Source organism: Globicephala melas, chromosome 15 (genome assembly GCF_963455315.2).
Source record: "Globicephala melas chromosome 15, mGloMel1.2, whole genome shotgun sequence".
Classification (NCBI taxonomy): Eukaryota; Metazoa; Chordata; class Mammalia; order Artiodactyla; family Delphinidae; genus Globicephala; species Globicephala melas.
Window position 1 is genome coordinate 36,620,775 of NC_083328.1, and position 21,699 is coordinate 36,642,473.

The 21,699-nt window shown below is 51.2% G+C and overlaps 2 protein-coding genes across 5 annotated transcripts in view; one reads left to right on the forward strand and one right to left on the reverse strand.

Moving 5' to 3' along the window:
• HAGH (hydroxyacylglutathione hydrolase) lies at nt 1-19,107 on the forward strand. 2 transcript variants are annotated; one of them, XM_030872151.2, is made up of 9 exons: nt 1-147; nt 2,801-2,976; nt 3,490-3,554; nt 5,606-5,723; nt 6,649-6,757; nt 10,162-10,265; nt 10,578-10,679; nt 18,251-18,330; nt 18,815-19,107. In XM_030872151.2, the coding sequence occupies exons 1-9, from the start codon at nt 72-74 to the stop codon at nt 18,912-18,914; spliced, it is 930 nt and encodes a 309-aa protein (XP_030728011.1). In that variant the 5' UTR covers nt 1-71; the 3' UTR covers nt 18,915-19,107. The 2 variants fall into 2 exon arrangements, with proteins under 2 accessions (XP_030728011.1, XP_060141619.1); XM_060285636.1 differs by lacking the exon at nt 10,578-10,679.
• NUBP2 (NUBP iron-sulfur cluster assembly factor 2, cytosolic) overlaps nt 16,529-21,699 on the reverse strand; it is a 26,732-nt gene continuing 21,561 nt past the window's right edge. For all 3 annotated transcript variants that reach the window (XM_060285648.2, XM_060285644.2, XM_060285640.2), the window contains 2 exons: nt 20,222-20,435; nt 16,529-19,982 (listed from right to left, as the gene is read on the reverse strand). The gene's annotated coding sequence lies outside the window, so the exon portion shown is untranslated. The remainder of the gene's footprint in view (nt 19,983-20,221; nt 20,436-21,699) is intronic.

The following is a 21,699-nucleotide window of genomic DNA, read 5'->3' on the forward strand; positions in this document are numbered from 1 at the left end:
CCGCGGTTTGCCGTCGCCGGCGTGAAGAGCCCGCCCACCCCTCGCGCCGCAGCCCGCCCTCCGACTCGGTCATGGTGCTGGGCCACTGGCTGCTCGGCTGCCGGACCCTAGCTGCGCTGAGAGCGTCCTGCGCCCGTTGCGGCCTGGGTAGGTGGGCCGGGGCCGCCGCGGGGCCGGACTGGCCGGGATGCCAAGGCGCTGGCCTGACAGGGGCCGGGGCCACGGTGACCGGCTCGTGGGGGCGAGGCGAGGCGAGCCGCCCGGCCGGCGGGTCCTGGCCGGCGTCGTAGCCGGGCTAAAGGCGGTTAGGCCGGCCGCAATCCGTGAGGCGTACCAGCGCGGGGCCCGCACCGGGGGGGCGGCGGGGAGCCGCTGGGGCTGCCGCGGCTGGCGCTGTTTTTTATTGACACAGGATTTTAACCCCTAACTGACGTCGGCAGGCAAGCCGATTGGGGTCGAGAAAAGGCCACACAGCAGTTGAGTCAGACTTTGAGAGGGCTGAAGACAGAGTTGGGTAACTTGTCAGCCGGGGGTTGCTGAAGGATTTGTGCTAGATAAGGAAATGGGTGTTCCAGGGACGCTCGGGAGCCCTGTCTTAGGAACCCTGCTTCCCTAAGGTCTGCCTGGCAGCCAGCGAGCGCCCCCATCCTCCTTGACTGCGGCGCCCCATACAAACCCCATTATTTCTAACGCCCAGGGATGATGGAACTGTGCCTGAAGCCGCACAGAATGCTGTGTATATTCTCCACGAAGTGAATCATAGCTTTTCATGTGAGCTGTGGCCGGCAAGAAAAGCCTGGGGCAGAACTGGGTTCTGTGAGCCGTGGGACCCTTGCCCTCTTTGGGTCTCCTATCCCCGCCTCAAAAATGGGAGGCGGGGCTTCCCTGGTGGCGCAGTGGTTGAGAGTCCGCCTGCCGAAGCAGGGGACGCAGGTTCTTGCCCTGGTCCGGGAAGATCCCACATGCCGCGGAGCGGCTGGGCCCGTGAGCCATGGCCGCTGAGCCTGCACGTCCGGAGCCTATGCTCCGCAGCGGGAGAGACCACAACAGTGAGAGGCCCACGTACCGCAAAAAAAAAAAAAAAGGAGGCGATGGGCGCCCTGACCTCCAAGGGCCTGCTCTTCCAGCTGTCAGATTCCATTTTCACTGTGTTACCTCTTGCTTTGTTGGAATATTTTGACTTTGATTTTGAAACCGCCTTTATTTCCTTATATCTTATCTGGCTGATGTAGCAATAGGGGCAGTGGGTTAAGCTGAGTCTTTGGAGCTGGCTAGCAGTTAGCTAAATGACCGCAGGGCCCTAGGTAGGGAGATGAAGCAGAAGGAAGCCATCGTTGGCCACTTCCAGATCTTACTGAGAGCAGTCGAGGTTCTGGAGTGCGCAGTGTGTCACCACTATTAAGGAAAGAGCTGGGTTTTTTCCATTTAGGGAACTCGTCAGAGCATCAGAGCTAAGAGTTTCTGTGTCAGGAGTCAGGCGGGTGGTGGAAGTGGGACTGTAGGGAATCAGCAAGAATGTGGCTGCCCCGTTCAGAGGGGGCGCCAGCCCTTTGATGCCATGCAGAAGGAGGGATCCAGTTCAAGAGAAGCCCAACAAAATGTGTCTCAAGGCTTGGCCTTTGCTCTGTAGTCCTCCTGGAGCTCGTATGGCACATATCGGGGCTGAGAGGAGGTGGCATAGCACAGAAACCTGATCATGTGAAAATGTTTGTTTTGCCGAGCATGAGGAGAAGGGCCTGGAAAAAGCCCAGCTGGTTGTCAAAAGGAGGACTTAGCTACCTCTGTGTGATCCTTAACGCTGCAATTCAGGCAGTTCCCTGGCCATGGCAGATGAGCTTGAATTCTGTATTAGACGGCCCCAGTGGACGTGGTCTATCAGTCTGTTGGTTGATGCTGCCTGCTCTCTGGATCCCTTTTTTTGGAGAGGTCCCATCCCAGCACCTACCTACTCCAGAATTTCATGGCTGTCTTCTGTCACCTTTTGCAGTTTTAATCCCTTTTACACTAAGATTTAAAGTATTGTTGGGGGCCTTTGGGAATTTTTAGATTGAATAGGAGTTTCATTGTTGAAAACACTTTGGCACCTGTCTCTTGGGCGGAGGATGCTTTTGCCCCTTGGTCACTCCCAGCCCACCCTGGCAGCCTTCTTTGGCTCAGTTGGATGGTGATTCTGTATCATGCACACTCGAATCTAGAACAGTTGTGACCAGCTGTCCCATTTCTCAGGCCCCGGGTGGCTTTTGTGCATTATCCAAATTTCGAGTTCCTGCCATTTGAAAGTGAATATTGTTTTCTTTTCTGGCTCGAGACCTGAGAAGGGCTGTGAGTAACTGCACAGGACTCAGGCTCTGTTAGCTTGCAGAGGCAGCCATATGCCGAGGGAAAAGAGCCTGGCCTGGCGCTTTCATTCTTCATGGTCTTTCTCTGAATCAGGTGTGAACAACCCCAGAACTGGCAGTGGTCACATCTGACAAAGGTTTGAATCACAGGGACAGGCTGGCATTTGTGTCCTTTTAGAACCTTTGAAAAAGAAAATAGGGATCCTAAGTCTGAAAGAGCTGATTTCCACAATTATGAACATGAATCGTGTTCTCTGTTTTCCTTACGGATATGGTTAAATGAGGCTATCCTCTTCTTTATCAAAGAACTTAGAAAACCTCGTATTTCGAGGCTCACCACGTTGCATCCCTGGGATGTCACTTCCCCGGATGCCTGGACTGCTGGGCCAAGGGCTTGCTTTGAAGTCTCGGCCCAGCGTGGCCTCATGTGGACGCTGACTGGAACCACATTTTGTCTTCAGGTCCAGCCCTGCTGGGAATCTTTCTCCATCACACGGATTTAAGGAAGAGCTTGACCGTGGAGCAGGGCACGATGAAGGTTGAGTTACTGCCTGCTCTGACCGACAATTACATGTACCTGATCATTGATGATGACACCAAGGAGGCTGCCATTGTGGACCCGGTGCAGCCCCAGAAGGTGGGAGGCGAGGCCCCAGCACCAGTTCTTCATCTCCTGATGAGTTTGATAACCACAGTGCCCTTGCAACTTGGCCAAAGCTGAACAGAAATTAATCCATTTGGTTTTTGAAAAACAGTTAAACTAGTGTCCAGCCACTCTGTTACAGGGGCAAAGGGCCAGTGAGAGGGGTGGAAGCGACCAAAGGCTTTGGAGTGGAGAGAAAAGGGCTCCTGTCTGTAGAGTCCCTGGGCAAGAGAAGGAGGAGCCCTTCTCAGCACTTTCTCCTCCTCCTCAGGGCTTTCTGCCCCTTAGTGCTGCCTCTAAGAGTGGCAGTCTCTGCTGGAGGGGCTTTGAGAGGTTGTGGGTGGGACTGAACTGCCGAACAGATCAAGGGAGCAAAAGCCTCCTTGTCACCCTGCTCTCCTGGAGCTGGGGCAAATTGGCAGGCTCCACTGGGCATCACCCTGCAGACTGATGAGCCAGTGCCGGGGTGTGACTGTGGCCTGTGTCCTGCCTCATGTTTGGTTGCAGGTTGTGGAAATGGTGAGGAAGCACGGTGTGAAGCTGACTACAGTGCTCACCACCCACCACCACTGGTAAGTGCTCCAGAGGCCAAACTTCTGTGCCAGCAGAGTTGCTTGGGCCTTACAGCTGTGCCGCGCACACCCCAAGGGGGAGCATCCACCAGGTGGAGGGGGGTGGGGCGCTCGCAGGCTCCCAGGGGTCCCCCCACAGGTGGGAGCCTAGGGGCTCAGAGCCCTGGAAGCCCTTCTTTCCTCCACAGCTGTGAGCTAAGGGTCAGCCCCAGTGGGGTTCTGACGGGGCTTCTGGGCACTAGCCTCTGTGCTGCTGCCCTGTGTCCCTCAGGCCTGGTGATGGGGTCTGGTGACTTGGGGGCTCCAAGGGGAGAGGCTTATGCTGTATATCCTGTGGCCATGGGTGGACCTTTGGCAACATCTTTGAAAGCTCTTGTGCTTGTGTGGTGGGAAATTGGCCTTGATGTCGGGGAATAAACTAGTCTAGACATAAGTGTTTTTGAAAATCAAGCAATCATTTGGAGAGGTTGCGGTTTTTTTGATATTTGAAAGCTAAAGGATGAAAAAAGTTCTTATATTTGGGTCTTAGGACTAGAGTTGCCTGCCCAAGGCCCTTGTGGGTTTTTGAAACTTTTGAGGCTCTTCAAAGCTAGGAAAAAATGTTTATTTGGCTCTGAATTTTCTTTTCCAAATAACTGCCAGAGGGCAGCTAGGACAGCTTTGAACCTGTTCTGTGGCATCTCACGGAGCTTGGGGCGTGTCTTCGGGTAAAAGGACACCTTTCATCTTCTGTGTGGGAGTGTCACGTGGATGTGGTTGGCCAAAGTCTGCTAAGTGTTGGAAACTTGTTGATGTAACTAAGTCGCTGAGAATCTTTGGGGTTGTTTAGCCTCTGGGGTATCAGGTGTTACTTCCTGACTGATTTAGGCCCAAGGATCTGCAGTGGCTACTTAGCACAGCCGCTCCTTCTCTCAGAAACTCCGCCCCGTGTGGTGCCGAGGCTCCCTTACTCCTCTGGGCTCTGTGGGGCTACACTGGGGGGCTCCACCTCCCCAGCTTTTCACAGTGCGAGTCTCTCTCCCACGGCTTTTCCCACATTGTGATGCCTTATAAATTAAAACAGGCCCCAAACTGAGCTCCAGGGTGTGGCCTGTGCCACCCTCCCACTTATAGGTGGCATTTTCGGGGGTCAGTGATGAGTGTGCTGAGTGCTTGGTGCCAGCTTGTGTGTATCCGCCCCCTGCAGGGCAGGGAGCAGAGGGCTGCCCCCTCTTATCTGTGAGCCCTGCTGTTTCTGGGCCCGTAGGTGAATGTGTAGTGAGGAGCAGGTGTTCCCTGGTGATTGGAAAGCCCTCGCCTCATCCTGGAAAGGCTAATCTTCTGGGCTCAGGACACTCCCAGCCCTGCCCCGAGACCCTGGCAGGGCTTGCACTAGTGTATTTCTTACCCCACAAGGTCGAGGCGTGGAGCTCTTCTCTTGACCTGGGAAGCGTGGGGCACTCCTGGATGAGTTTCCAGGAGGTGCCTCAATGCTGGCTGCACATTCGAGTCACGTGGGGAGGTCATTCCGAGCTGGCCTGTCCCTGGGTGGACAGATCCCCCTCTGGCAGCTGGGCATTGTTTTAGAAGACAGCTTTGCAATCTGCTCAGGGCAGTGGGTCCCATCTGGTCTGTGAATCAGAATCACCTGAGGGCCTTTAAAACTCCTGGGCTGTGGGCTTCCCCAGGCCCACTGCATCAGGATGTGCGTGTGGGAGTCACGCCTTGGCGCTGTTTACAGATCCTCAGGTGACTCTGATGTGCCCGAAGTCTGGGAATCACGGGTGTAGGGATTATCCAGGTGTTTGTGATTTGGTTCATCTGCTCCAGAAGCTTCTGCAGCAAGACGGCAGGGGCACAGAAGTGCCTCTCTTGGGAATGGGGTGTCTGAGGACATTCTTTTTCAGTGGAGCCAAATGACAGACAAGAAGCGAGGATCCTGGGTTGGAAGATGCATTTCTCTTCTGAGAAACATAACTGGGAAAAATAAAAATTCCGTTTGGTTAGGATGTAAAATCAGGCAAACCCTGTTCATATCGGCAGTAGCCCCAGCTCCCCTTTTCGACTTCCAGGGACCACGCTGGCGGGAACGAGAAGCTGGTCAAGTTGGAACCTGGGTTGAAGGTGTATGGGGGTGATGACCGGATCGGAGCCCTGACTCACAAGGTCACACACCTGTCCACACTGCAGGTGAGGAGTGAATGGAAGGGGCTCAACTGTGGCCCTGCTGGGCTCCAGGCCCTAGAGCCGCCTCCTGCTGGCTGTCCCCTCACTTACCCCAGGAACCCAGAGGGGCAGTCAAGGGCTTAGCTGTGGAGACAGCCTGGCCTGTGCATGGGTGGATGGGCTCTTGGGGCTGCCTGGGCCTGGATAGTCCCTTGTGTTGAGAGCATTGCAAGCAAATCAGTGTGCAGATGGTGACCGGCTGAGGGGAGAAGCTGTATGCATGGTTTTGAGACAGCTGGGGACATTGAAATACGGACTCTAAGTGGGATCATATTTGACATCAGTGTTAAATTTCTTGGGTGTTGATAATAGTGAGGTTATATGGGAGGATGTCCTTTTCTCAGGAGATGTAGCTGGAGTGTCTAGGGGCAGTGTGTCAAGATATGTGTGTGTGAACAAAGCAGGTGCCGCACAGGTGGGACCTGTTAGCATTTAGTGACCCAGGTAAAGGGCACACGGATTCATTGTCATTTTAGTTTTTGGTAGGTTTGAACGTTTTTGAAGTAAAGAGTGGGGTGGGGGATGGAGGCAGAGAAGGGAAACAAAACAAAAGGCCAAGCAGCTAAGAAGGAAAACTGTCTTTTCTGGCAAGACGCCTGGTTCAGATTTGGCCTGGTTTTGAGGAGAAAACAAAATCAGCCCTTTCGTTTGCATACCAGCAAACACCGGCTTCCAGGGCGTCTCTGCATCTGGGGTACCCTCAAGGACTGGGTCCTGTGGTCACCAGCAAGACCCATGACTTGCTCAATGGAGCAGTGGTTGTGGAAGCCCACTGGCCCTTAATGGCAGCTCCTGCTGTGGGGCGGGCATGGGGTCTGGGAGAATCTGTGAGCCTTAGGACAGGCTCCCCACACGCAGGGAGCACAGGCCAGTGTGTGCTCTGTTTAAGGTGGGGTCTCTCAACGTCAAGTGCCTGTCGACGCCATGTCACACTTCCGGACACATCTGCTACTTTGTGAGCAAACCCAACAGTCCCGAGCGCCCCGTGGTGTTCACAGGTGAGTATTCAGATGTTTGAGCTGGGGGGTCTGGTGTTCTTTGCAAAGACCCTCTTGGCATAGAGATGGCTTTGCACACCTTTGGGCAGAGCAGCAGAGCATCTCCTGCCAGGCAGACTGTGCTGGGCTCTGTGAGGAGGACCATAGCCCTCAGGGTAGAGCGTGGGACTTGGCTTCAAACACGTCCAGGGTACGGGCAGCTGTGGTGGGAATGTGGTGGGGGTGCTACCTCCTCGCGAGGCTGGCCTGAATGCGCCCCTCTGATCCTGGTCATCGTTGTCAGGTGCATGGGGACAGGCCTTTCCTTGAGAGACTCTGCCTGGTGGGGGTGCAGTCCCAGCCCCCACTACGTCCAGCAGCAGACAGGCAAGTGAGGGGCCAAGGGAGACCCCAAGTGGAGCCAGTCAGACCCGCCTTGTGTGGGGCCTGATCGGTGCTGGGCGCTGCCCCATCCCTCCACGGGCTGTGAGCTGAGTGGGTCTGGCAAAAGCCAGCCCCAGGTCAGGGTGTCGCACACGGTGGCCCAAAGAGCTTGGAAGGTGGAGGTGAAGCCCCACCAGCATCGGGCTGTGTGAGTGGCTCTCGATTGGGGCGAGCAGGCCTTTCCAGCAACTGGCGGTGTTTCTCCTTTTGAGAGGAAATGGAAGAATCTTGATGGTGGTTGGGGAACCTGTGAAGCAGAGCAGCCGTGTGACGGTGGGTGTTCAGGGCGGTGTGAACCAGTGGCCGTGGATGGGCACAGAGCAGGCCCCTCTGCCCCCTTAGCTTGTTTAGCGAGTATAAGCAGTTTTCAGTCTTGAGTCTTCCCCAGTTATGTAACAATCATGATATTATAACCGCAGTGAAAGTTTGTTTAAAAATACAACAGCTGAAGCAGTGTGGGCTCCTAGAGTGGGGAAAAGGTGTTGATGGGAAAGCCACATGAGATCAGGGGTGGGGACGCTAGCACGAAGGGACACACAGGCCGAATGAGGGGTCACAGGGCCTCTGGACTGTCCCTGCAGCTTGTCTGTAAATCCAAAATTATCTCCAAATCTATTATGTTTATTTTTAAAAATACAGTCATTTTTAGGGTCTTTGCTGCAGTAGCAGGATGTGTGGGCTTTGACCCGACTGCTGAGTGTGGGCCACGGGCCCCTGGGCATGTTGTGGGAGCCCCTGGCCTCCCGATGGGCCTCGGCAGACAGCGCTTTGGGGCAGGTGGGCTGGCTGCCTGTGCAAGGTGTGACCCCCTCTCTTAAGCACAGTTTCCCCTGCGTCAGTGGTGGGTGTGGGGTCTCCCCCACTGGGTGGTTGTGGGTGTGAGGTGAGGGGTGTGGAACCAGCGCTGGGTCCGGTGAACTCTCACAGCTGCGCTCCTGTCTCTGTCATGCTGCCCGGCCCCTGGGTGTCCGTCTGCCCCCCCGGCAGGGCCTGGGGTTGTGCGGGCCCGTGGCGGTGGCCCCCTTGGACCGCGCTCATGTTAGAAGCCGAGTGCCAGCTGTGGAAGGCGTGGAGGGCTGGTTACCGCCAGGCAGGCCCTGGACCATGTCCTGCACGTGCTGTTCTCTAGTCTGCATGACAGTGGCCGGCAGGGGAGTGCGTTATCTAATTGGTAGCTTTTATACTAAATAGGTGAGAGTCACACAGGGTCCTCAGTGGTGAAGCTGAGCTGCCTGGGGCATCAGCAGTGAGGACCAGGGGAGCAGGGCAGTCCAGCAGGGCCCCGGCTGGCCTCTGTGTGCATGGCTGAGGAACCTGCAGCGTCCAGAGGTGAGGTGACTGGCAGCTCCAGGCCTCAAGCTCGGATGTGAGTGACCCATGGCCCCACTCCCTTCTCCTCTGGGGTGAGCTGAACAAAGGGAAAAGGATGCAAGCAGAGGAGGTGACAGCCCAGAGAAGGGTGTGCATGTGGCCCTGGGACGTGGTGGGCAGGACTGGGCACCCACAGAGCAGGGGAGGAAGATGGGATGGCTGTCTGGGGGGGCAGGCGTGGAGCAGGGTGCTGTGATGGCACTAGTGGGTTGTCTGTTTGAGAGGTCAGGATCTGGGACCTCAGATTTGGGAACTCATGGCAGTGAGCGCCAGGAGCAGCTCAGGTGGCGGCGGTGGGGAAATGGAGGCTGAAGTCGTTGCTAGAACCATGGCCCAGTGTGCAGGGAGGAGAGGCAAGGCTGGCTCTGTAGAGCCTGGGGGTGGGGCAGCCTGCATAGGGGAGGGATGCCTCCAGGCACTCTTAGCTGGTGGTGAAGATGGAGAGCAGTCAGCGAGAGGCTGGGGGTGCAGGTGAATGGTGGTCCCACTGCCAGGGAGAGACGTGGGGGCCCCCGGGTCTCTCAGTGTCCTGCTGGTTGAGGACATGGCCCCACGGAGGAGGCCCAGGCTGGCTCCCCAGCCCCTGTGGCAGGAGGCCCATGAAATTCCGGTGTGTAAACAGCAGGTACTGCTGGTCCCTGGAGGGAGGACCAGATCCCCCCAGCCTACTGTGCCTGCTCATGGCCTGTCCTCTGGGCTCTCCTTGGCCTCTCATTGGTGCCCAGACCACGAGGTTGAGGGGTCCTTTAGGGCATAGCCCCAGTCCTGCGTGTTGAGGCTTTGCTCACGGGCTACCCAACTCTCTCATCTGTGGTCTTGTTCTGAGGGGACAGTGCTGCACCATGGCCACTGGGTGGGCATTGGCTCCTGCCTGGCCTGGCCTGGAGCTCCCTGGGAAGAGGCCTGGCAAACGCTGGTGGAGGGGGATTGTTGCTCCCTATTGTGGGGTCCCTGGCCCTCCCCCACCTCCCCCACTCCAGGGGCCTGGAGAACAAATGTGCCATGTGTGTCTGCTGGGCATGAAGCCCGTTCTCAGGGAAGAGTCTTGGGGGAGGGAAGCAGCACGTGGAGACCTGGTGGGTGTCAGGTGGAGGTAGGGCTGCGGCAGGAAGGGGGCAAGTCTGGGAGGTGGCAGGTCCGTGTCTCAAGGGCCCATGGGGGCTGTGGTCCCACGTGAGGGGCTCCTGGAGGGTCCAGGCAAGATCATGGGGGTCTTACAGAATGGTGCTGGCTGTCGGGAGTAAGGGAAGTCACAGGAAGGTCTGGCCTGGGAGGGGGCTGCTGGATGGGTGGGGGAAAGGGCTGGGTTTTGGGGATTCTCAGAGCTATGACTGATAGGACTGGGCAGTGAAGGGAGCAGCCAGGGTGACTCTAAGGTTTGGGTCTGAACAGCTGTTTGGGGCCTGGCGGTGCCAGTTAGTGCAACTTGAGGGAAAAGGTTTGGGAAGGGTGGAAACCAGTACTCGTGGGTCATCCCTGGGCCCTTTTGGGGTGGAGGTCAGGTCTGGGGCTGTGGCCCAGTCAGCACAGGGGTCAGGGCAAAGCCCCGGCCCTTGAGGGGGCATGCACTGCTGACAGCCCCTCCAGCTCCACACTGTCCTGTCTTGCAGGCGACACATTGTTTGTGGCTGGCTGCGGGAAGTTCTACGAGGGGACAGCGGATGAGATGTACAAAGCCCTGCTCGAGGTCCTGGGCCGGCTCCCTCCAGACACGGTAGGTGGTGCCCCACCTGCCACCCGCTCGCTCACCCGGTGGTGGAAGGACCCTGCTGGCTCTCCCCATTGGGGTCTCCCCTGCATCTTGGGAGGAGCAGGAGGGTAGAGGCATTGCTTCTGGAAGTGTGTTTTTTTCTTTAAGCATACTTTTCATTGTCATTTAACATACACGCAAGACGTGTCCTTGTCCTGAGGGACGTCTTGTGGGTGCTGCCCCCAGGACCAGCCAGGTCCCTCACACCCGTCTCTGAGGGGCTGAGGGTGGGTTAATGAGTCTCCTCAGAGCTGGCGGGCTTGGCTTTTTCCCCAGAGAGTATACTGTGGCCACGAATACACCATCAACAACCTCAAGTTTGCTCGCCATGTGGAGCCCAGCAATGCCGCCATCCAGGAGAAACTGGCCTGGGCCAAGGTGAGCGTGATGCACTTGGGCGCGTCCTGGGGTCAGGCACTGTGATGCCACTTTCCCAGGAGCACGGAGTTCATGGTGCCCGCTTCAGAGTGGGCAGAAAGTGCTCCTCCGGGCAGTGGGCGAGGCGGGGTTTAGACAGCCCAGCTTGGAGCAAGAAGCCCTGGTTGTCTGCTTAAGATCCTTTCTGACTCTGTGGGTCAGGGCTGGGCTTGGGATTCTGCATTTTCAACAAGTGCCCAGGTGAGGCTGAAGCAGCAGGTCCCAGCCCTTCCCTGCTGTCTGTGGGCAGTGGATTCACCCTAGAGGCTGCTTGTCTGAAAGGCATTTATTTCAGACACGGCCCCCAACATGCCCCGTGGCTCGGCCCAGGGGTTGGCGTGTTGTCCTGGAGGCATCTTCTGTGGGGGGGTTTGGAAACGCTGCTGTAGGCAGCTGGGCTGAGGACGTTCTCCTGGACTCAGGTGTCTGTGTTCAGTCACTGAGAAATGGTGCTGGTAAGAAACACACACACCTGGGAGTCCTCAGGTGCTGGGCTCCCTTCTGAGTTCAGTGAGGAATGGTCTCATAGGTTTTTTTTTTCATAAGTCACCTGTTTTTGTCAAAAATCTTTATCAATTTTGCGAGGTGGGCTTGCAAAATAATACTTATAAAAGTTCAGACACTACCGTAATAGGTTGATAAATGTTATTCCTTTTTTTTTTTTTACAGTGTGCACATAAGAATACTTAATATAAAAAACTCATCCTGTGTGTTATTTTGTGGCTTCCTTGTCACTTAATAATGGGTCTTAGTGCTCTTTCCATAGCAGTCCAAACATATTGAGCTTATTCTTTTCAAGGTCATCTGCTTAAGGATAATTTACATACGATAAAACATACCTGTTTTAAGTGAGCATTATACAGTTTGAATTTTGACAGTATATGCTCCTGTGTCAGCCCCACCACAATCAAGATAGAGAACATTTCCACTATCGTAGAAGGTTCCTTGCCCCTCCCCATTCAGTCCCCAACTACTGATCTGCTTTCTGTCACTATAAATTACTCTTTTCTAGATTTTCCTATAAACAGAATCACACAACATTACTCTGTTGTATCTGGCTCTTTTTACTCTGCAGGTTTTCGAGATTTTTTAATTTCTGAGTAGTATCTTATATGGACATACTACAATTTGTTTATCCACTCATCTGGACTCTTGGGTAGTTCCCAGTTTTTTGCTATTTTAAATAAAATTACTGTGAACGTTTGTGTGCAGGTCTTTGTGTGGACACGTTTTCATTGCTTGTGGGAACATACCTAAGAGTGTAATTGCTGGGTTGTGTGGTAAGTGTATGTTTAACTTTTAAGAAACTACCAACCTGTTTTCCAATTAGTTGTACTATTTGGAATCCTCACTAGCAATGCGTGAGTTCCAGGAGATCCACATGCTCACCAACACTTGGTATTGCTGATCTTTTAAATTTTAGCCATTCTAATAGGTGTGTCGTGGTAGCTTGTAGTTTTTAAGTTTCCATTTCTCTGATGGCTAAAGTTGTAAGAATTCCTTATACATTCTGGAAACAAGTCTTTGTCAGATATATATCTCAAATATTTTATCCCAGTTTGTGGCTTGCCTTGCCATTTTCTTAACAGTGTCTTTCAAAGAATAAAAGTTTATACTTTTGGTAAAGTTTAGTTTATTAATTTTTTCTTTTATGGTTTTTGTGTCCTAAGAAATCTTTGCATAACCCTACATCACAAAGACTTTGTTCTCTGTTTTCTCCTAGCAGTTGTATAGTCTTAGTTTTTATGTTTATATAAATTTATGTTTAGGTCAGTGATCCACTTCAAGTTAATGTTTGTGGTGTAAGGTAAGGGTAGAAGTTCTTTTTTGCATATTGACATCTAGTTGCTCAGCACCATTAGATGAAAAGACTTGCCTTTCTTCATTGGCATCTTTACTGAATAAAATGGACCATGTGGGCATGAATCTACTTCTGGACTCTATTCTGTTCCATTGATCTACATGACTTATTCTTGCATCAGTAGTACTGTCATGATCACTGTAGCTTATGGTAAGTCTAAGAATCAGGTAGTATAAATCCTCTAACTTTATTCCTTTTTGAAATTCATTTTGGCTCGTCTAAGTCCTTTACATTTTCATGTAAATTTTAGGATCATCCTGTTAATTTCTACAAAAAGTCAGCTTGGCTTTTGATTGTGTTGTAACAAAAGATTTGGAGAGACTTGAGATCCTAACAATATGGCGTCTTTCCATAAATATGATATAGCCTTACATTTATTAAGGTCTTTAGTTTTTCTCAGCAGTGTTTTGTAATTTTTGGTGTTAAAGATCTTGCACATATTGTTAAATGTATCCCTAAAGACTTCATGGTTTTAGATTTTATTCTAAATGATTATTGATAGTCTTCAGAAATACAATTGATTTTTGTATTTTGACCTTGTTTCCTTGTGACCTTGCTTAACTCATTTTAGTCTAGCATCTTTTTCATAGATTCCTTAGCACACAGTCATGCCATCAATATTAAGATAGTTTTATTTCGGGCTTTCCTGGTGGCGCAGTGGTTGAGAGTCCGCCTGCCGATGCAGGGGACACGGGTTTGTGCCCCAGTCCGGGAAGATCCCACATGCCGCAGAGCGGCTGGGCCCGTGAGCCATGGCCGCTGAGCCTGTGTGTCTGGAGCCTGTGCTCCGCAACGGGAGAGGCCACAACAGTGAGAGGCCCACATACCGCAAAAAAAAAAAAAAAAAAAAAAAAGATAGTTTTATTTCTTCCTTTCCGGTCTATATGCCTTTTAATTATTTTTCTTGCCTTGTTGCACTGGCTAAGATCGTCAGGACAGTGTTAAGTAGACATGGTGAGAGTGGACACCTTTGGCTTGTTCCCAGTCTTAGGGGGAAAGCATTTAGTCTTTCACCATTAAGTATGATATTAGCTGTGAGTTTTTTGTAAGTCTTCTTTATCAAGTTGTTGAAGTTCACATATATTCCTGGTTTTCTGAGAGTTTTTGTCATGAGTGGGGTGTTGAATTTTGTCAAATGATTTTTCTTCATCTATTATGTAATCATACATTTTTTTTCTCCCTTACTCTTTTAATCTGGTGAAGTATATCACTTGGTTTCAAATGTTAAACCAACCTTGCTTTCTGGATAAACCTTAGTCATGGTGTCTATTTTTGTGTCTGTGTTCATAAGGGATATTGGTCTGTAGTTTTATTTTCTTGTAATGTCTTTGTCTAATATCAGGGTAATGCTGGCCTCATAAAATGAGTTAGAAGTGCTTCCTCCTATTTTCTGAAAGAGTTTTTCTATGATTGTTATTATTTCTTCCTTTAGTGTTTGTTAGAATTCACTGACATAGCATTCTGGACGTTGAATTCTTTTTTGTGGAAAGATTTTTTTGTTATGAATTATGAGACATAATTCATAAAGACATATGAATTAATGTCTTTAATTTGTGTGGGGCTGTTAGATTTTTATATTTTCTTGAGTCAGTTTTGTTAGCAACTAGTATCTTCAAGGAATTTGTCCATTTCATCAGGTTTTCAAATTTACTGGCATAGTTTTCATAGTTTCCCTTTTTATTATCAAGCTTGTTGAGGTTTAGTTCACATGTAATAAATTGCATCCATTTGAAGTGAACAATTGAGTGAATTTTGACAGACGTATATACCAATTAAACAACTCCCACTATATTTAAGATACATAACATTTTCATCACCCCCCAGAACTTCCTCATGCCTCATTTTCTCTGCCCTGCTCCAGTATGCCATTAGAACTTAGTTCACATTTTCTAGAACTTCATATAAATGGAACTATACAGTATGTACTCTTTCATCTTTTTTTACTCAGCAGAATGATTTTGAGATTCATTCATGTTGCTACATGTATCAGTTCATTCCTTTTCACTGCCAGGTAGTATTCCTTTGTTTGGTTATACCACATTTTGTTTATCCATTCACCTGTCAATAGACATTTGTGTTTCTAGTTATTGGCCATTGTGAATAAAGCTGCTATGAACGTTTGTGTACAAGTCTTTGTGTGACATATGTTTTAATTACTCTTGAGTAAATATCTAGGAGTGGAATGGCGGGGTTGTATTAGGTGTATGTATTAAGTCGAAACTTGTTCAGTCTTTTTTAAAATTTATTTTATTTTTAATTTTTGGCTGCATTGGGTCTTTAGTTGCGGCACATGGGATCTTTCATTGCAGTGCGCGGGCTTCTCTCTGGTGGCATGGGGGTTTTCTCTCTGTAGTTGTGGCGCATGGGCTTCAGAGCACATGGGCTCTGTAGTTCGCGGCATGTGGGGCTCTCTAGTTGAGGCGCACGGGCTTAGTTGTCCCATGGCATGTGGGTCCTTAGTTCCCTGACCAGGGATCAAACCCACATCCCCTGCATTGCAGGACGGATTCTTTACCACTGGACCACCAGGGAAGTCCCAAGTTGAAACTTGTAAAGAAACTGCCAGGCTGTTTTCTAAAGAGCGAATGTATTGTTTTACATTCCCACCAGCAAAATATGCGAGTTCCAGGTGTTCCACATCCTCAACAACACTTGGTATTGTCTGTCTTTTTAATTTTAGTCATTTTAATGGGTGTGTAGTAGTGTTTCATTATGGTTTTAATTTGCAGTTCCCTAGTGCCTAATAATGTTGAACATCTTTCCATGTGCCTGTTGGCCATTTTGTGAAGTGTTTGTTCAGATTTTTTGCCTATTTAAAAAACTGGATTGTCTTCTTATTATTGAATAATGTTTTTTTTTTTTAAGTATAGGTACAAGTCCTTTTTCAGATATGTGTATTGTGAATAGTTTCTCCCATTCTGTGACTTGCCTTTTGTTTTCTCAACAGTGTCTTTTGAAGAGCAAACATTTTAAATTCTGATGAAGTCCAGCATATTAATTTTCTTTTGTGGTTCATACTTTTTATCTCCCATCTAAGAAATCTTTGCTTTTGCCAAGGTCAAAGAAACCTCCTGTGTTTTCTTTTGGAACCTTTATAGTTTTAGCTTTTACTGTTAGATCAATATGACTTAAACCGCCAACCCCCCTGCCGCCCACCGCCAATATTTGTTGGATCTGTAGTAATTGCCCCTCTTTCATTTCTGATGTTGCCAATTTTTTTCATTGTTCTTATCAATTTTGTTGATCTTTTAAAAGCATAACTTTTGCCTTAATTTTCCTTGTTTGTTTTTCCATTGCACTGATTTCTGTTCTTAAAAAGATAAAGTTTAAAAAACTCTTTCCTTCTACTTACTTTGGATTTGCTTTGTTCTTCCTTTTTTTTTTTTTTTTTTTTTTGGCGGTACGCAGGCCTCTCACTGTTGTGGCCTCTCCCGTTGCAGAGCACAGGCTCCGGATGCGCAGGCTCAGCGGCCATGGCTCACAGGCCTAGCCGCTCCGCGGCATGTGGGATCTTCCCGGACTGGGGCACAAACCCATGTCTCCTGCATTGGCAGGTGGACTCTCGACCACTGCGCCACCAGGGAAGCCCTATAGATTCTTAGTATGGAACCCAAGGTCATTGATTTTATTTTTTAATAAAAATAATTATTTTTATAATTATTAGCTTAGTTGCTCCATGGCATGTGGGATTTTCCCAGACCAGGGCTCAAACCCATGTCCCCCTGCATTGGCAGGCAGATTCTTAACCACTGTGCCACCAGGGAAGTCCCAGTCATTGATTTTAGATCTTTTTTCTTTTCTAATATAAGCACTTAAAGCTAAAAACTTACCCCCAAGTACTGCTTTTAGCAGCACAAATTTTGACATGTTTTATTTTCATTATCTTCAATTTGAAATATTTTAATATATCCCTTGTGATTTCTTCTTTGACACATAGGTTATACTGAACTGTGTTAAACTGTTTTTTAGCCTTTTCAACTTTTTATTATGAAGATTTTCACACATACAGAAAAGATGAAAGAATTTCATAGTGAACAGTCATATACCTAACACCTTTCTAGTAACATTTTACTAATTTTATCACTGCCTATTTATCCATCTTACTTTCATTCTTTTTAATAAGTAAAATATACTAATGTGTGGATGTCAACCGTAAATCATTTTACCAATACAATTAGGGAGAACAGTTAAGACTTTCCAACATTTTTGCTCTTATAAATTGTGCTACAGTGAACAACATCCTCAAATGTAAGTCTTTACATTTGTGTGCTTCATACTTCTGTAGGAAAAGTCTCTGCATGTTAACGCTTATCTTAATAGATAATCCAAAAGGTTATGACAGTTTACACTCCCTCAACTATGCCTACAAGGACCTGTTTTAAAATTATCCTTAGAATAATTCAGTGGTTTTCTTCCTTCATAAAAGGTGGAGGAAGATTTCTTAGGAGGAGTGAGAATATCGGAGGAAGTGCAGGGAATATTATAAAACATTCTATGCTTGTTTTCACCAGAAGGGAAAGTTCAGAGATTAGCAATAAGCCTTCATCTTTTTTTAAAAAAAATAATTTTTTGGCTGTGTTGGGTCTTCGTTGCTGCACGGGCTTTCTCTACCTGCGGTGAGCGGGGACTACTCTTCATTGTGGTGCGCAGGCTTCTCATTTTGGTGGCTTCTCTTGTTGTGGAGCATGGGCTCTAGGCACATGGGCTTCAGTAATTGTGGTGCGCAGGCTCAGTAGCTGTGGCGCACGGGCTTAGTTATTCCGCATGTGGGATCTTCCCGGACCAGGGCTCAAATCTGTGTCCCCTGCACTGGCAGGCGGATTCTTAACCACTGCACCACCAGGGAAGTCCCTAAGCCTTCATCTTGACCTCTCACCAGACTCCAACTTGACCCACCTCCAGCGGTTAAAGGATTACTTCTCGATGCCACTGCTCACAGTGTGGGTGGGATTGGGACCTTTGGGTCTGAGGGCCCCTGATGGTCAGGAAGCCTGGGTGTGGGTGCTGACAGTGGCTGTCCAATCACTGGCCCTGTGGCCCTCAGGGTGAGCCCAGCAGTAGCAGGGCAGGGGCTGTGGGCAGGGTGGAAAACCCCAGCTGTTAACTCTGACCTCCTTCCTGTAGGCATTTCTATAGGAGTGAACAGTTGGCCAGATGTCCCAGTATGCGTCTTCTCTCTGCCTGCCCTGGTCAGTGTTGATTAGAAGCAAGGCCATCCTGGTCCTGAGTGGAGGTGACAAGCTGCCTGAACACCCTGTGATGAGAGCTGCCCTCTGGGGGGCTGTCACCGCAGGGGAGGGACCCCGGGAACCTGTTGCCTTGCTGTTCTTCCTGGCAGTGAGGTGCTCACGACCCACATGCTGTCTTGGGGGTAGGGCTATGTTTTCTTCTTTTCTGTCTTCTGCATTTTTGCTAGTTATGACTTCTGTATTAATGAAAAGAAAGCTCCTTGTGCCCCTGCACCTCCAAGACAGCAAGGGAAGGAGAGAGGTTGTTGGTGGCAGCTGGAGCACTCACATCTCTTCTCCGCGGGCGGGGAAGGGCCTGTCCTGGTACTGACCCACTGCTCACTTTATCTTCTCAGTCGGACAACATTGGAAGACCATTAGGAGGCTTTTTGAAGTGTCAGCTTTAGAAGTTTCCGCATTAAAGGGACCCACTTTTCTTGCAGGAGAAGTACAGCATCGGGGAGCCCACAGTGCCATCCACCATTGCAGAGGAGTTCACCTACAACCCATTCATGAGAGTGAGGTGAGGGAGCGGGTCCCACGCTGTCCTCGGGCATCTCCGCCTCCACCACCCTGACTCCTGAAGAGCCCAGGTGGGAGAGGAGGCTGCCCTGAAATCTCTGTTTAAAGTGTTGCCAAAGAATGAGACATCTCTTCTTAAAGGGGGACGCTTTTCTTGACGCCCTGGCTAGGGTGTAGGGTCCTTTCTGACCCTGGAGTCTGGATCCATAGGTGGACGAGACTTGTGCTTGGGGAGCCTCTAGGCGCTGGGCAGTGCCGGATGCCAGCGTGGAGTTGGTGTCCCCGCTTTCCAGGTCACCAGCAGGACTGGCTCGGCCAGCATGTTTCCCACAGTTAGAAACACCTGAGTTGGCCGTTGGCTGTCACACTTCATTTTTAAGAACGTCCCGCCTCCTACAGGCTCTTTTCTTCCCTGGTGCCATGGGAGGGGTGGTGGGTACACGGGTGCAGGGTGCGGCCTGCAGCCTGGTGCTTGGCTTCCGCAGGGAGAAGACTGTGCAGCAGCATGCAGGTGAGACGGACCCTGTGACCACCATGAGGGCCATCCGCAAAGAGAAGGACCAGTTCAAGGTGCCGCGGGACTGAGGTGGCTGCGGGGCCTGGGTGTCCAAGGCTGCTGCTGCAGCTGCGGCCACCTTCAACCACATTTGGGTATTCAGATGTGTTAGGTGAATTTCTGGCTAGGAGTGCAGGAAATTCAGTCACAGTTTAATTTTAAATTAATTTCAGAGCATTTTGCTTGTGTTATCAAATGTTCTAATACATATTTATAAGAGAAGTTGTTTAGAAAGTGTTTATTCCCGGAAGCTCTGCTTGCAGACTGTGTTGTCTCCAGCCTTTCCATGGGGCCCCCATAGTTGCTGTGTGAGCCCCCATATGATGCCCCAGTAAGAGTCGTACCCGCCCTGCCCCCGGTGAGGCCGGCACGCCCTGGTTCAAAGTCCGTGCTTACCAGAAGAAGGCCCCTGGGAGGGGCACACTCCCCTTACCTGGCATCGTCCCCTCCCTCTCCTACCCCCTCCCCCAGCTACCTCTAGAGGAAGTCATTCTCTAATGTTTGATGACATCATCATGTTCTCGTGTCTGTGTTGATGTGCAGTGGAATTCCAGGGCCGGGCAGGCCCAGAGCACCTACCTGGGCTGGGGTGATGCTGAAGAGCTGCCTCCAGCGTGGGGCTGGGTCTGGGGGCTTGGGCAGGGAGAGTACAGGCTGGGAGGCTGTGGCATGTGGTACCCGAGCAGCTCCAAGCTCTGCATACTCGTCCCTGTAAAGGCTGGCCAGTTCCGGGGATGTTCCTAGGAACCAGTGTGGGGCACTGTGCCTCGTGTGGGCAGAGGAGCTGACGGGAGGGATCTGTGTGCGGTGAGGATGCCCTGGGCGCCTATGTGGCGTCAGCACCACTGCTGGCACTGCGCCGCCCCTGCTTGGGGGCGGGCCTCTTGGGCCCCTGGCAGGGAGAGGCCCCGAGTCCTTCCTCCAGGTGGCAGTGTGCAGGGAACCTGCTGTTGAGATTGTGATGTGGTGTCCCTGCTCTGTAGCTGTTCCTTCTGCTCTTGGTTGGCCATCCTGGGAACTGGCTCCTCTCCTGCAGTCTCAGGCTGGTCCTGGTTACCCCACCTCACATCTCAGGCAGAGCTGGCGGGAGGTCCGAGCTGGGGGGATGGGGAGGGTGGGCCCAGAGGGTCACGGGGGCATCCAGGGCCCCGAGGCGCGAGGAGGACAGGATGAGACTGGGGAACGGTGGGGGCAGGAAGGGCTGCGGGGAGCCCTCCCAACCAACTCATTTCTGGATCTGGAGATTCTCCATATTGCCTTGGTCTGTGATGAGAACAGACCCAGGGTCTGTGAGGCTCTGCTTGCTGAGCCGGGTGCTCAAGTCTTTGGGTCTCACCTGATGTGGTGATGCTCACTGAACACTTCCTGTCCAGCTGAGGCCCGCTGCTGCTGCTGTTGATGTCACCCCCCTGTACGCCTCATACAGATGGGTCATGATGCAGCGTGGTTGTCGCCGCCCCCCTGGATTCCTCATGTCCCTGTCCTGGCCAAGCATGGGCCCGTGTCACTCCGCAGCTGCCTGTGTGGGCTTCTCCAAAGACGATGATGTTCTAGGTGGAACCAAAGCTCCCTGTGAGCAGCAGCCCCCACCCCCAGGGTGTCATGGAGTGGGGTCTGCACGGGTCCTCCTGGTGCTTTGTTTCGTGGCTTTGTACCAGCGACTGGACGTGCAGGTGCAGGCGTCTCAGGACATGCTGAGGCCTCGGTCTGCGATGCCCGAGGGTCACTGTGGACCTGTGGGTGCTGTGCCCATCCCCCCAGGTGGCTCATGTTGTTGGCAGCCCCTCCCCAGGGACACTGAGCTCCTTGCTGGTTTCCACCAGCAGCATAGCACCTGCACTAGGGGTGAGTGCTTCTCCTTGGAACCAGCTGCCAAAAGCCCCCTTTCCCACTGGTGTCCACCCTAGTCCTGCGTCCCTCATCTAAAGAAACGTAAAGAAAAACGCACCCCACCACCCTGCTTCCGAGGCCACAGGACAAGGAAGTCACTCCTTGTCCTCCAAGAGCCCAGAGCTTTCAAGAGTGGGCATTTCGCTTTGCATGTTTTTTTTGGCAGTACGTGGGCCTCTCACTGTTGTGGTCTCTCCCGTTGCAGACCACAGGCTCCGGACGCGCAGGCTCAGCGGCCATGGCTCATGGGCCCAGCCGCTCCGCGGCACGTGGGATCTTCCTGGACCAGGGCAAGAACCTGTGTCCCCTGCATCGGCAGGCGGACTCTCAACCACTGCGCCACTAGGGAAGCCCCACTTGGCATGTTTTACCCTTGGTGATGACGCTGCTGCCGGGCTATGGGGCGAGTTCTCAGAGCTATGTCTGGTGCCCTGTGTCGTGTGTCTGCGACATGGGCTCTGAAGCGCTCTCATCCAGGCTCCGGCTGCTGCGCTGGGCAAGTGGGATTTCATTCTTGGAGAGCATCTCCCACTGTGCTTGCAGACGCCTGCCACACCCACTGTCAGACACCTTTGTTTTCGCTGATCTGTGGGTGTGGATGGCACTTTGTGGAGGTTTCACGGGTGTTTACCTGTTCGGGGGTGGGGGGGAGGTTGACTGCTTTCCACAGGCTTATTGGCCACTTGGATTTCCTCACCTGGGGGCTGCCTCTTAGGTTTCTTCCTGGGTTTTCTACCAGGTTTTTGTTTCTTACTGATCAGTTAGGAGTTCTTTGTTTCATGTTGCATATTTTATGATTTCTTTGGTTCTGTGTGTTTGCAGTTTCCTGCTAGTTTGTTGTGGCTTCACACTGGTGTCTTGTTGAAGAAATTCTTAATGTAGTCAAATGTATATTTTTTCCTTCATGATAAATGCTTTTGTGCC

Bases quoted from the DNA above. Each gene is read 5' to 3' on its own strand.
- HAGH (XM_030872151.2), top strand. From the start codon at position 72: ATGGTGCTGGGCCACTGGCTGCTCGGCTGCCGGACCCTAGCTGCGCTG. The intron at 3,555-5,605 runs GTAAGTGCTCCA...TTCGACTTCCAG, and splicing joins CTCACCACCCACCACCACTG to GGACCACGCTGGCGGGAACG. The intron at 5,724-6,648 runs GTGAGGAGTGAA...GCTCTGTTTAAG, and splicing joins CACACCTGTCCACACTGCAG to GTGGGGTCTCTCAACGTCAA.